General features: G+C 47.1%; 1 protein-coding gene across 1 annotated transcript in view; it reads right to left on the reverse strand.

Moving 5' to 3' along the window:
* Positions 1-13,142: 13,142 nt before the first annotated feature.
* LOC144140054 (integrator complex subunit 7-like) overlaps positions 13,143-15,474 on the reverse strand; it is a 29,873-nt gene continuing 27,541 nt past the window's right edge. Inside the window, exon 8 of the mRNA XM_077672257.1 lies at positions 13,143-13,365. Coding sequence (XP_077528383.1) covers positions 13,201-13,365 — 165 coding nt within the window. The 3' untranslated portion in view covers positions 13,143-13,200. The remainder of the gene's footprint in view (positions 13,366-15,474) is intronic.

Genomic DNA, 15,474 nt, shown 5'->3' on the forward strand with positions numbered 1-15,474 from the left:
TTTGTGGCGCAGTGGGTAGAGCACCATGTACATTGCGTTCCGCCCGCAGGGTCGAGGGATCGAAACCAGGCGCCGCATAGTAGGTTTTTTTATATAGCGTAGGGGGACGGGTGCGGACAACGACGGTGCGGACTATGACGGACGTCAACGCGGGTGACATCGTGAGTTACTGAAATGCTCTGCATTTAAAAAAAAAGAACGAACCTGGGCCCGAGCCCGAGCCGCGAGCGCGCAGAGGTTTGAAACCAGAGCGGGCTGACAGATCCGCGGCCTTTACGGGCCCCAATACGTTTGTAGTACCCGCGAATGTATGATGCGAGCTAATCAACAGAGGGCACTCCTGGTCGGGCAACCATGGTAGCCCCGCGAAAAAACGGCGGGAAAGTTTGTGGGCCGCATCTACATATACAGCCCCGTTGTCGTTGGCGTGAAGGTCGATCATAGCTTTAGCCCTGGCCAACCTACTTTCCCGGTTGTGCTCTGGGTGCATATTTCGCGGGAGCGGGCCGGGGCACCACCAACTGCTGGCGTATCTCCTCCGGTATCTTGTTCTTAGTTGTCTCTCTTTCTCTCGTGGGTGCGAGGTTCAGTCGATGGAGAATGTATCGACCAGTTCGTGTTGCTGATAGCCTCTCTAGCTGTGCAGCTCGTTGTGCCTCTGCAATTTCCTCCAGAGTGTTCTGTACACCAAGGGGAGAAGCCGTTCAGTGCTGGCACTCTGGAGGAGGCCTAATGCGAGCTTGTATATTTTGCGGATTGCTCCATTGAGTCGGTCCTGTTCTTGCCGTCTCCAATTGGCTACGTAGGCTATGTGACTGATGGCAAAGGATTGTATAAGTCGCAGCAAACTGTTCTCCTTCATGCCTGTTTTCCTGTTTGAAACGCGTCGGATTAGGTGGGATGCAGATCTATGAAACGGGCCGTGTAGCAGCGGCAGTGTGTCGAGCGCGCTCGAAAACTAGATCGTGATTCACTTCAATCGCGATTTAAAGTGGTCGTGTGACAGGGGTATAAAAAAATAATGCCATATTTGAAATCAGTGGGGAAAAACTACCAATTCATGGCGCACTATCTATTTTCTTGAAGAAAATTATGACAGACGTTAATGGCATTCACACAGGATGCTGCTGAGCACGAGGACGCGGGTTCGATTCCCGGCCAATGCGGCCGCTTTTTTAATGGAAGCGAAAAGCAAAATACGCCCGTGTGTTCGCGATTACGGCGCATGTTAAAGATCCCCACGTGGTCAAAATTAATCCCGAGCCCTCCACTACTGCGCGCCTCATCACCTGTAAAGCGTCGATCGGCACGTTAACCCCCCCCCCCCCCCCCACCCCATAAATCAATCAGTCATTCACACAAGACCAAGGACCTACCATATTCTGCATGACTTGATTCTGCCCACTCTTGATGAACGCATAGACTGCAGTTTGGTTATGTTGCGTTTCAGAATTGGTGCATGCTGATGAAGTGTTGGTGATTTTTAGACCGCTTAGCTTTTTGTGTTGAATCCACTTGGTTTCGAGGAGTGGCAACGCCAACGAGGCTGTTAAACCGGTTCTTGCATCCCTCTCCTAAATATTAATGAGACTGGCTCGCGGTAATATGGCGTTATCAGCGCGTCTTGACTCATGAGTGGTAGCGAAAATGTTTCGCTACGTGGACGCTGCTTTGTGTTTCGGGATTGTACTAAGGAAGAAGAGAGCGAGAGAAGGCTCTTTATTGAAAAGCAGATAGTTCTACCGGCGTTTGCAATCGCCTACATGCTTATCTGCTAGATGTTGGGGATGAAGGGAAAACAGGCCTTAGAAAGAGGTGGGCAGAAAGAAAGAAAGAAAAAAAAACATTTGCGTGGCTTGACGTGCTTGAAGGACTATTTTATAAATTGTGTCACAGAATTCACAATTTTGAAATGCGATCAATGTCCTCCAAATAAGAAAACAAACTTTTTAGAGCCTGACGCTGCTTTGAGGGGCAAGTCCATGGTCCTAGGATAGTCTTCAAAGTTACCGCCCTTGATCTAGGCGTTCAATATCTTCAAGAAAACGGGATCTCTGTGCCAAGTAGGCCCCACATTCTAATAAACTATGTTCATCGGTTTCTACAGAACAGTTATCGCCGTACGGGTTGGTCGTCAGTCCGAGGCGAAAAAGGTAACTGTTGGTGTAAGCCGAGTTCAGTCGTAGGCGATGATATAATGTCTCCAGCCTATAATGTCTCCAGCCTATGTTTATACTTGGTAGTCTTGATTTCAATTCAGGGTCAATCGCGCGCAAAAAAGAATTCGTTATTCGGTTCGTTGAACCTTATATAGCCGGTTTCTTTCAGTTACTGGAAAGCGATGCGCCATGGTAGCAGCCTCTCTTTTTGTAAAGAACACTCTACAGTATTTCCTGTGGTTAAGGCCCATACGGGCCGCTTCATCGGCTTTTTTTATTTCCAATACTAATACCACAGTGGACAGGTATCTATTGCCACTTTAAACTGTGTCCAGCAATGCAAGCGAGGTGGTGAAGGTAGGAGTCATCGCACCGGCTCTGGTATTGTGGGGGGAAGACCTGCTCCTCCTTGACAAACTTTCCATTCATTTAATTAGGTAAAGCTTAGCCCCAGAAACATCACTCATGAGGTTCTTGGAAGCTTAACATGCAACCACGGACGCCCGTGGAACGTCCGAAAAACAGCCGAACATGCCAAGTTTGCACGGCCACTGTACGCGTCCATGTTTGGGTGTACATTTGCGGACGGACAGTGGACATCCAGCAACGAATGTACAAAGGATATACAATTTCGTGTGTTCGAAGGACATCCGCCCGCGGATGTTCAAATTTACCACGAAGCATTCGGTAATGGTGCAAATTGACCATAAAAGAGAGAGAGAGAGAGAGAGAGAGAGAGAGAGAGAGAGAGAGAGAGAGAGAGAGAGAGAAAAGCAAACGGAAAGGCCGAGAGGTTATCCACGCTTAGAGTCCGAATTGCTACTCGACACTGGGGAAGGGGTGTGCAGGGGATGAAAGAGAAAGTCAGCAAAAAAGACGGGAAAGGAGAAGGGCTGCGCACACACTTCAGTCCCTTCTTGGGCACTATAGTCTTTCGGCTAAGCCAGTTTCCTTCATAAAACGCAAAAGGGCTTTTGTTGCCTTCTGCGAAGTCGATTCTAGGGGTCGGTGTCCACGTCTTTCTGGTGAATACTGCGGGCAACGACGAAGCACATGTTCGATTGACTCTTCAACCTCGCAGGCGTCCCACTGGGCACTACCGGCCATCACGATGAAAAAAAAGCAAAAACAGAAAAGTTACTCTGCTTTTCAGTACTGCATAAGGAACCACAATATAAATAATTGACAAAGCAAAAATGCAAAAAAAAAAACACAGCTCAGGGATGTGCTAACGATAGCAACATGGACCGAAAGCGCGTTTCAGTAATTGCTTTCAGTACATGCTGCTGTCGTTATAGCACATCTCTGCGCAGTGTTTTTTGTTGTACTTTTTCATTTTTGCTTTATTGTTTGTTTGCGTTGTGGTTCCTTATGCATATATATTTCCTTTATACCTAATAAAAATTCAGTTGTTAGACCAGCGGCTGTCCTGTATTTTTCTTCCCTACGTCTCCATGTCTTCTACGCTGGTTCCGTTCATGATGTCTTTACAACTCGCCCAACTTGCCACAATCCTCCAATTTATAAGTGGTTGCTACAGTCAATAAACGCTTTAGATTCCTCCAACTGAAGTGTGCATATTCTTACGCTAATACAGTGAAACCTTGTTACAAGAGACACTGTTACAAACGAATGGTCTGGCTGGTTTTCCTATGTTTACCATGTTAGCCACACCTCATACAAGAGACCTTGGTTCCAAGAGACATGTGTCCCAGGCCCTTTGAGTGCCTCTTGTAACGAGGTCACACCTGTCCCATGGCAAATCTAATCACATTTAGAGATAATGACTTTATCTGCGAATGCCACTAGTTTGGCACTCCACGAGAATACTAAATAACATTCACGGGAATGGCATTCGAGGATCGAATGCGTTTGGGAGACATATTCGCATTAGTTTCCGAACAGAAGTAGCAAGACATCAGCGGCCTGCCACTAAAAAAAATAAATTTAACAATTAGCTGTAGAGAACTCTACCAACCAACCAACATTCTTCCCTAAATGTTGTATTTTATACAAATTAGAAGGCAAACCAAACCTTAGCAAAGCCCTGCCATGCTTGCTTTTACCTTTGTTTCTTAGTTGTCCCGGCTTGCGATGTGTACACTTGTTTTTATTTCAAACGCAAATTCACTTTGTTTTAGACAAACAAAAGGTCTAAAAACATTACGGCTGCTTTTACATTATTATCTTGCGGGTCAGCGAGTTTTTTTATTCTTCACTGCATGCTCGCATTACGAAATGACGTTTACTTCGCCGTGTATAGACACGCATGGCAAAACCGGATCTCATTTATAGAATGTTGTTCACTTAATTTGGATGACTTTACATATCTCTCACAAGACAGGGGTATTAATCTGTTGCTGGCACATGTTTACATCAGAGGCTTTGAACAGATTGATGTGTTTGTACTAGCACACAAAAGCAACAAAATGTCACTCTCATAAGCGACTCTGATGTGAATGCCGGCAGCCAGCAGTAACTATAGTTAAACATAACAATTCAGGCATGAAAATAAAACACTAGCACTGCAACAAAAAACAACATGTAGCAAAACAAAGAGGTTAGTTTTTTATTGTAGGCTTTCGCGCCGACACTACACAAGCGGTGAGGTATACGTGTGCCGTACGTAGTACAGGGCTCCAGATTAATTTTGAGCTCGTGGGGGTCTTTAACAAGGGCCGAAATCTTGAACACACGGGCGTTTTTGCTTTTCGCCTCCTTCAGAAAAGCGGCCACCATCGCTGGGAATCAAACCCGCATCCTTTTTTTAAAAAAAACCCTTAAAAAAGAAAACAAAGAGATGCCTCCCCAGTAAATTTGCACCATTACATCGTTTGGTCGTAATTCGCAGGAAACTAGCTCATAGTGAACGGTTCCAGGACACTTCCGCACTTATTAAAGGGGCCATATGCAGACGAAATTTTGGTTAATTACAAGGACTGCTTTGTGCCAATAATAATTACGCCAATTTTATCGCAAACTTCAAACAAACAATTGAGATACTAAGAAAATATACTCAACAGTGGCGAGTCACTCTGGACCTTTTTCCAGAAGCGAGCTGCGCATGCGCGGGCTGACGGTCCGCCATTCTTGGCAGGCTCCTCGGTCAAAAAAAAAATGGCGCCCCTCAATTCTCTGCTTAGGGAACGGCACTATAGTGAACTAGAATTCACTCTAGCGGCACTGCACGTCTTCTTATTTTTGCCCTTTTTGGACACCTCGTGGTGGGTTCGTACGTGCAGACAGTAATGACTTTCTAAGAAAATGGGCAAAGACGTTTGAGGCTGACCACGCTGCCAGCACGTGGGTGCCAGTGAGGGGGTAACGAAAGTAAAAAAAAAACAGAAAAGGGGCGTTTCGAACACTGCTGAATGTGCGCCTGCTACCGTGACATTCATGTGAAAGGTACGGGTGACGGGTGAGTGCGGGAGGGACTGCAGGACCAGGATATTTCGTGCACGATGCGAACTTTCTTGGGGGCGTGCCTTACAGCCATTTTTACTTCGCCGTGGCGGCCGCTAGAGGGACCGGTACTGGAAAAAGGTCCATTTCTCTACGACGTAACAGAATCTTGTTCGTGCGATTGACGTACGGCTCCCACCCAAAGCCATTGCCAAGAAGCACGACTGAATTATTGCAATGGTACCACTAGTTTCGTCTCATTGCACTGTTATCAGTTCAATACTAACGTGCGCAGTTTCCATGTGTCACAAAGCATGAAATGGGAAAGCTTCTCAATATTTCTTGGATTTTTCTAGTAAGAAAAAAAAACGTCTTTCGTTGATGAAATGGAGCTGAGTGACCTACCACAGTCTAGTTTTTTTTTTAATAAAACAAAGCTGTATTTTTTACGTCGAACTGTATTTAACGCCCAAGACACTTTAATTTCGCATCCGCCCCCCATTCCAGTTCGGTCCTCTTCCCACTTGACATATATGTGCTTCGCAATATCTTTCCGTCTTAACGCTTTCAAATGGCTTCAATGACAGTTTCTTACACCCTTCCTCATTTCTGCCTCCATGTTGTGGGGACCCTTTGGATCTTCTTTTCTTCATACCACAAGCGCAATCCTCAGCTGAGCACAGCGTGCGCGTCCACCTCGCGCTCACCCGCGAAGTACGTCACGAGCTACGTCATCTCGCGGGCTGGCATGCTGGCGGGCGAGAACTGCCTCGCCAGTGCCGGCGCTCTTCCTCCCGCACGAGCACTTTAGGCGCTCGCCTTGATGTCCTAGCTCGCTCGCTCGACCCAAGTATATGGAGCACCAAGGCGGTGTCCCCCAGATGCTTCCAAAGCCAAGCGGTTTTAAAGACGATAGTCCTTCTTGGGCTACTTAAACCCAGAAAATTTTGGTCTGTCTGTCTGTCCGTCTGTCTGTCTGTAACTCGATTCAGCCACCCTTTTTTTTTTTCTTTATTGCCTGCTTGGCGACAACACACAACGCACTGCACAGTACACAAATTAGTAGCTCCAGCCACCAGTCGGCTGATGGTGGTGGTTTAAAACATCTTAAACTGCGCTAGAACATGCAGAATGGGTAACCACTCAGGTTTGTCCGGCATGACTCTATACACTTCTCTTATATAAACAACGCTTTCAATGAAGTACTCCCGCACCGTGCGAGCATCCTCTCCAGCATTTTGAACTGCCACTCGAGTTTTCCACATCGAATGCATACTAAGTGCCATGAACATATCATAGGGCACGCCTCCATCATTGCATTTTACGGGCAAAAAGCGAATGCCATAAGGCGTTAATGGTAAGTCTTTTTTCAAGGTTCGTTGGAGGATGTCCCAGTGGAACACCGCGACCCAACAGTCCAGAAAGATCTGCTCAATTGTTTCCAGCTTTTGGCATAGCCTTCAGTTAAGTGTCCACGGGTGTACATATAGTCCTTTTTCCTGCAGCCAGGTTTTTGCCGGTAGCGTGCCGCTATGAAGTTTGAAGAAAAAAGATTTAACGGATGAACGTACTGGCATTCGTTTCACTCTTTTTAGAACATCTTTTCCTGAACCTACTGCATACAACTGACGATAAACCGGTACAGGTAGGCACACATCAATCATATCTTTGTATAAACTCTTCCGTGGTACACTACTCAAATACTCCGAGGAAAACCTAACCCTCAAAATCTTAAAAGCATCCACGACTTCGCGCAAGAACCCACGCACGCGTACACATCGGATTTCAGAAGTTGAAACTACATAGTCTGGAATAGCATCACGTAGTCGGACTTGCAACACAGTACGTAGAAAGCAATCTCTCTGCTCTCTCAGAAACATAAACTGGGAAACTATTTGTCGGATAAACAAATCTGCCAGTCCCAATCCACCACTTTTAACCGAGCTAAACAAATTAGTTCGACTCATGCGCTCCCAACTTGAGCCCCACAAAAACACCGCGAACACTCTGTGCAGCTTTTGTATGTTCCTTCTTGACATACAAATCGCCTGAAGGACGTACCATACCTTGGCAACGGCAAACACATTACATACTAATGCACGGGCAGACATTGACAGATCCCTTCCCCCCCCCCCCCCCCATTGTGTTAATTTCTCTCTAACTCTATCAGTTTCTCTGTCCCAGTACTCGCTAGCGTCCTGATAGTTTTCAAGCGGGATGCCTAGGTACCTGGTCGGAGTTGTCGTCCAGGGCATGTTCTCGAAAAACGCTGGCCTACTTTGCCAGTCACCGTGCCAAAATCCTATGCACTTGTTCCAGTTAACTGCACTGGCAGACAACTCGCAAAATCGCTTTAGATCATTTACCACCTCACTCACACTTTTCTTATCACTACAGAAAACAGCGATGTCATCGGCATATAAAAAAATTTTAACTTCACTGCAGTGCAAACGGAATCCGTGTATATTCTCATTTTGAAGAATCTTTAAACAAAAGGGCTCAAGATAAATCGCAAACAACAAGGGGCTCGAGGGGCACCCTTGCCTCACCGACGACAGTATATTAAAACTTTCTCCCACTTTTTTGTTTACAATAACACTAGCTGAGCACTGAGTGTACGACATCTTTACACCTTCGAGGATGACGGATCGTACGTTAACGTGTTCTAACACCGAGAAAAGCATGTTATGCGCAACACGGTCAGAGGCCTTCTGCAAATCAATTTGAATCATCGCCACGTGGCCCCCTAGTGCGTCGCAACACTCTAATACACTTCTTGCGACATGAATATTGGTAAAAATAGATCGTCCCTGAATTCCACATGTTTGATGAGTTCCAACAATTGTTTTTATGACTCCTTGCAATCTGCTAGCCGAGACCTTCATGAAAATTTTGTAATCAACATTCGTTAAGCTGGTTGACCGATACGACTCTACCACCACCCGGCCAAAGTAAAATTGATATTGCGCAATAGTCTTATATACTCACAGCCAAATGAAAACGTCTAAGCCCGGTTTATATCTTCATACTTGTCAACTTTGTTCAACAAGAACAAGAAATTACGCAAATATAAGTCAGGAAATTAGTACAAAGGGGATATTTACACTGTCCTTTTATTAAAAAATTCATGGATGCTTCGTTTTTCGATAACAAATGATATTCTACATCTACTGCAGAAAACCGCCGCCTCCTGGCGGCATATGAAAAATCACACGGCAACAGCAACGAAAGGTTCCACTAGCTAGTTTCCACGTTCTGCTTGGAATGCACGTGCAGCACGGCCACGCGGTTCTATAAACCTTGTAGTCGGGCGCCTCCATTCACGCACGTCTCCGCCGTACTGCAGTGCTGGCATCGAGGAACCCGGCCTGTAGCACTGGACGCGGTAAATTGAAATCGCCTTACGCAAACGTTTAGTGTGTTTACCTTGGGATGAGCGCGACGGTACAGGAACAGCATGAGAGGTGAGCGGGAAAGCAAAGGGGGGCATTTCCTTGGCAGACGTCTGCAAAGACTATCGTCTTTTGACGACATTTACAACGAAAGGAGCAGATACGCGGCCAATTTTTTTTTTTTTTTGTAGCCATAAGCGTTCGAAACTCGTGAAACACTGGCGCTTGTCATGCATCTTTTCGTTGTTAGGCGCAAAGAAAACTATAGGTACATTTAAAGGAAAAATATACGCAATTAACCGGCAGCGCCCGCGTTACGACGCCCGTTGGGTTGGTTTTTACGCGAGTAAACGCAAAATGTGGCAGTGCAACGCCGGCACATTGGGGAGGAAAGCACAAAGAGAACACAACTCCCACTGGCGCAGTTTCAGGCAGGGGCGCGCGAGCACTGCGAAGGCGGGAAATTTGAATTGCATGGCGTGGCAGCAGTAAGCGGATAACGGCGGTACAGCCCATTATGGCGGATCACTGCTCTGCACTTCCGACAGCTTTCACATTGAGTGGAACGGCTTTAATTTTTTCGCCCCCCCCCCCCCCCCCTGCTCACCCATCACTCAACAAGAGGCAATCCGTCGTATGGCGGCTACTTCAAACGAATTCATATCCAAACCCGGTTATGTATACTACTGCTATCCAGGACAACATTCGGACAAATGCCACAAATGTAAAGAAAGGGCAGATCTAGCACATATGCTATGGGCCTGCCCGCAGGCGGCTACACCCGCGCGCAGAACCATTCGGGTGGAGCAATGGGAGACCGTGTTGCTCAGCTACGACCCAGCGGATCAAATTGGGCCGTCCAGCTTGCCGAAGACGCTGCTAGAGCCCAAGGGCTCTTGGCCGACGCCTAGGATCACCAGCCTCTCCCAATAATGTTATTTCTCTCTCCGATGACTTTGAAGGGGGCCGACCGGTCCTAAACCAAAAATGGTTATTTTTACAGTCATGACGATAAAAATTGTGGACAAATGTAGTTTTTCATTATGACTGTATGCATAAAATTTGTCTTCGTGCAAGATGAATACATCGAAATTTATTCGGATTTTTATAATTTATTTTTTGACAGCCTTTGTAAAAAAAAAATCTGCTGGAGGGATGCAGCTGAACAAGGTACCAGTGAACTGTGCACGAACCAAGGAGCACAGTAAGACTAACAGTGCCATTCTATCTGGTCTGTAGCAGAAGTTACGACAGCTTGAGGTTTGGGCTTGGAAGGTGGGAACCAGAAAGACCAGTTTTGCTTTCCAAGCCCAAACCTCAAGTGGTCTAATTTCTGCTAGAGACCAGATAGAATGACACTGTTAGTCTTACTGCGCTCCTTGGTTCGTGCACAGTTCACTGGTACCTAGTTCAGCTGCATCACTCCAGCAGTTTTTTTTACAAAGGCTGTCAAAAAATCAAATATAAAAATTCGAACAAATTTCAATGTAGTCGTCTTGCACGAAGACAAATTTTATGCATACAGTCATAATGAAAAACTACGTCCCCAATTTTTATTGTCATGACTGTAAAAACAGTTTTTAATCGAAGCCCCATGTGCCCCCTTACGCCCGGTGTGCGCACTTCGCAGGAGGAGATGGAGGACGGAGAGTAGGCATCATGAGGGAGCGCGACCCCGTCACCGGCTGCCCAATTAGACGGGGCCTTTGACTCCACTCAGACACGCAGGTAGGCGTATTAGGCCTACCTCGCTTGCGACCAACATGTAGCCTTGGACACCGCTGCCCGTTTTGGCCTGGCCAGGAGGCATGTGTCGATATAGTGTAGTTCTTGGCCCTATTGCGGCGATCACTGTGCACTGTACCACTCGGCCAGTAAACCTCCTCGCTTGTCCCGGCCCTTTGGAGCCCGTCGCCGCTTTGTCACCCAGTCGAACCCGTCGTGGCATCCTTCTGGGACGCCGCAAATTCTTGGGAAATTTTGGTGGGTGTAGCCGTGAACTCCCTCGAATCTCACAATGTATAATGGTAGAGTTGACAAAAATGGTCGATTGTGCTGCCTGTTTTAAAGCAAAGCTTTAGTCTCCTAACCGATGCTGTTGTACACTGCAGGAAAGACAACTTTTTCTGATGATAATGATGAGTGACAGTAGGTGAAGGGAAAGTAAAAAAATGCTTCTCATTGCCGGCATCCAACTCGGGCTCCCTGCGTTAAGTCGGCGTCTATCCGATTGCTCCATTTCAACATGGCTGAAGCGAACGCCAAGCAGCAGGTACTTATTCGCGCTGTACATCCCAAACCTAAACGCTAGGCCTACGGATAGGGTTGCCACCTTCGCGGTTTTGCACCGGCAAGACCGGTTTTTCAAACAGCGGGCCAGTTGCCGGTCCGTACTCAAAACCGGCCATCATTGGCCGGTTTTTTGGCCCTCATGCCGTGATTGTCTGTTTTAGCTTTTTATAAGCGCCAATTCAACAACTAAGACGATAAATATGTGTCGACAAGCGGGGAAAAGACACGCGAGCAGAGAAAATACGCACGCGAGTGCGCTGCCTGAGATGGAGGGGGACCTAAGATAGGAACAAAACAACGAAATGCTGCCACCTTGGTTAGCAGTTGCAGTTAATTTTCAGTGAAGCACATAGAGAGCAATAACCAAGCTCTCAATCAGTTTCAGTAGAAAGGTTATGTTGATTTCTCTCTAAGAAAACGCTGCAATAAATGGCACTGCATGTCAAAAACATGCCGTCTTTTTTTCAACACAAATTAAATATTCTATACACCCCCTCCCCCCCTACCCCCCAAAAGCCGATTTTTTTGGGAGGGGAAAGGTGGCAACCCTACCTACGGAATGCACACCTCAGAGTTGCTGTGGGTATTCAAGAAAAGTGGTGTGTACCTCCAGAGTAGCACATGCAGTGTGGGACTGGCCAACCAAAGAATCCATCACGAGAAAGCTTCGCATCCAACAAAAGTCGCCACTAGACGAATGGGTGCGAGATTTTTTGTTCTCTCGTTAGGCTCCCTTCCTACACTTCCTTTATCGACTGTGTATGGGTGTAGATAATCAGTTTTCACCACTGCCAAGTTTAGGCACGTACTAAGGAACACATCATGCTATGGAACGCTTTAAATGGCTTAGAATCCACCCTGCTGGCTTTTTTGCTCAATGGCCTGTTCAATGCTTTCACATTAGAAGTTTGCACCATAGAGTTTCATACTAATATATACTAGAAGGAAACCTGGCACCACTGTCTAGGGGAGCCGTGCTTCAGCGAGCGTTGTGCCATGTACCGGGCAGGCACATTCGGTAGCATTTCGGCTGGCGTACCCGCAAATTTTCCCGCCATTTTTTCGCGGGGCTACCATGGTTGCCAGACCAGGACTGCCCTCTGTTGATTAGCTCGCATCATCCGTAAAGGCCGCGAATCTGTCAGCCCACTCTGGGTATACAAACCCCGGCGCGCTCGCGCCGCGGGCTCGAGCCCGGGTTTTTTTCGCTTCGTCCCCATGGTTCCCAGACCAGGACTGCCCTCCCCTTTACGGACTGCCTTTACGGGCCCCATACGTTTGTAGTACCTCCTGTGGGGACGAAGCGAAAAAAAAAAACAGGCTCGAGCCAGAGCCCAAGGCGCGAGCGAGCAGGGGTTTGTAATGAGAGCGGGCTGAAAGATCCGCGGCCTTTACGGATGATGCGAGCTAATCAACAGAGGGCAGTCCTGGTCTGGCAACCATGGTAGCCCCGCGAAAAAATGGCGGGAAAATTTGCGGGTACGCCAGCCGAAATGCTACCGCACGTTCCACTTGTGCTTGGCATGGCTCACGAACAGGCTGAAAAGTTGGCTCTAGCTGCCAAAAAGCAACATTATTAGGGTAAAATATTATTGAAATTTTTTTTTGTTATCATACACTCGAAGGTCCAAAAAATTTGCTTATTTTGAAGCTTCATGCTACACGAACAAGAAAACGATGTTACCCTTTTTTGTTGCTTCCGGCTTCGAGACAAAAAAAGGAGCCTCCTGGCTAGCCAAGCCAAGTAGGCGAAGGACATCACTAGCTGAAATGGCACCGCCCACAGCGGTGCGCAATCGCAGCGCCATGTTTGCCTCGTATATATTAGTATGAAACTCCAAGGTTTGCACAGGCCGTGTGGAATGTCGCAGTAACAACACAGGACCCACGGTTTTAGAGAGATGGGTTGATCTTTATGGTGTGAGGCACAATCAATCACGGGACGATGAGGGCGTTCAGGGCACGCGCGGTGGTGTCGGGAAGGCCTGGGCCTGAGGGGGAGGGGGAGGAGGGGGTGGCGGAGGGGGAGCGGGGGCCAGCTGGGGCTTGAGGGGTAGGCCGGAGGGCCCGGGGGCCATCGAGGGCTTCGCCTCGTCGTGGCACTTGACCGTCAGGGACACCTGCACAAAAGGTGAACAGTCGACTGGGTCAAGCAGGACAAAGTGGGGGCAATGACCGAAGCCAAGACATGGCAGCATAGGCTTGCATGGAGACAGCTTGGGAAGCAGTCAGATTAGACATCTAGAGCTGATGATGATGATGATGGTTGTTGTTTAATGGCGCAAGGCCAACAACGGCAAAAAGCACCAGAGAAGAAGTTATTTAATGGTTGATGAGACCGTAAATACTAAAACCTGTTAGTGGAAGTAAAAGTGACACACAACAAAAGACAATGGAAGACATCTAGAGCAATGAGATTTTCAATGACTCAGCAGCCACCACCAGAGATAAAAACATTGCAGCAGACGTGTTATGAAACACTAGCCGCAGTTTCCCGTAATACGAACACTGTATCTGCACGCTTCTAACGCACACATTTTTTCACTAAAACTAGCCTTCAAATTTGAGTGCGTGTTATAATTGGGCGCAAAACCAAAGTCGGCTTCAAAGCGTCCACCAGCATCGCCATGGACACAAAACTCCAACCAAAATTCAGCTCAATCCAGGCCAAAACAATCTGTAAACATCACGTGAGTAAATTTTGGTGTACCCACTCCTTGATAGGCATGCCTTAAACCAGCTGTTGCACACATATATACAGGCGTTTTTTGCTTTTCGCCTCCGACAGAAAAGCGGCCACCACCACGGCCGGGAATCAAACCCCCCCTCCTTAGGCACAGCAGCACAACGCCTTAGCCACTGAGCCACCGCAGCGGGTTCTGTTTGTGTTCAGTTAACAATTTCTGTGGTCTCTTTTCATATGTGCGGGCCACAATTTTATTTTCGAAGCATTTAAGATTCGCAAATATGATGTCGCGTAAGCTTGCTAGGTGCTGCTGCAGTATATAATCGAATGTAATGAATGAAGTGACCAAGAAATGCCTAACTCAATTTACCAAAGTTCTCGGTTTAACGAAATAAATCGCAACTCCACTCAACTTCATTAAATTGAGTTTTCAAGGTAATTCAAAATTTTCAAGCACGAAAATAGCGCCATGTTTATACTGATGTCAGCACCATCGCAGCTGAGTCAGCGCCCAGTTGATAAAGCACAAGCCAGCACACGCATCTCTCTTTTGGGTCCTCAACCTTCTTTGTTGCACACAGAGCTGTTTCAGCAGATTGTGTGGTGGACGCTTCAGGCTTTAATTTCAGAGATAAGCCTCAACTATCATGGCAACCCATGCCGTAAGCTCAACTTAGCAACAAAAGTCAACATTCTGAACGATATCAAGGAAGACGTACTGCGGACTGGTAACAATGCTGTCCTTGTGCTTTTTGTTTAATTGGAAATTTGGTTAATTCGAAGTGCTTTGCGATATCCAAAGGGATTGGTATTAATGAGAGTCAAGTGCAAAAAGAAATAGCTGCCAAGCCAAAAAGCCTAGCGTACAGACATAGGCAGCCCGAAGCAAGAATTGCTGTTCATTTTTCGTACCCAGGACAAGCCCGCTCGAGGCATCTTTGACACTGTGGCGGCAGCCACCATAGCCTGTGCTCCTCTAGAGCACTTTGAGTGTCGTCTCCAACAGAAAAGGCGGACATATCTGCACGGCGCTTGAAAGAAACCCCCCACAAAACAGAAGAAACAGACCAGGTTCTTCTACCAGTGTGCCACTTCTGTTAGCTCCTTTACAAAACGCACCCTGCCGAAAATTAGCGTAGACACTTTGCCCTTGCTGACGAGTGCTTTTGAGCCCTCGCTTTGGTGAAGCATTTTTCACAGTCAACGTGGGGTGTATTCACCAAGGTTAGTCAATATCACCAGTTGCAAGACTCCCCATAGGCCTTATGTACCAAAAACAGGTCTGCGATTGCCCCCCCCCCCTGCACTGGGAGCAAGCAAGGATGTAGCAGACCGGCCTGCCATCTGCCAACAGAAAGTGGAAGCAGTACTCAAGTGCTTGCGGCTCCTGCCGCAAGTCACAAAGAAAAAACCGTGCAAGCATAAGTGAACATGTGTTCACTTAGACTGGGCGTGTTTTAATTCCCCCTTCAGACTGCTTCGTAGCAGTCTTTGCAAACAATCAGCCACATTAAACCCCATTCCAATTCGAACAGAAGCCAAG

The sequence above is a fragment of the Haemaphysalis longicornis genome, unplaced genomic scaffold (genome assembly GCF_048455015.1).
Source record: "Haemaphysalis longicornis isolate Haplotype H1 unplaced genomic scaffold, Haemaphysalis longicornis Haplotype H1 scaffold_5, whole genome shotgun sequence".
Taxonomy (NCBI): domain Eukaryota; kingdom Metazoa; phylum Arthropoda; class Arachnida; order Ixodida; family Ixodidae; genus Haemaphysalis; species Haemaphysalis longicornis.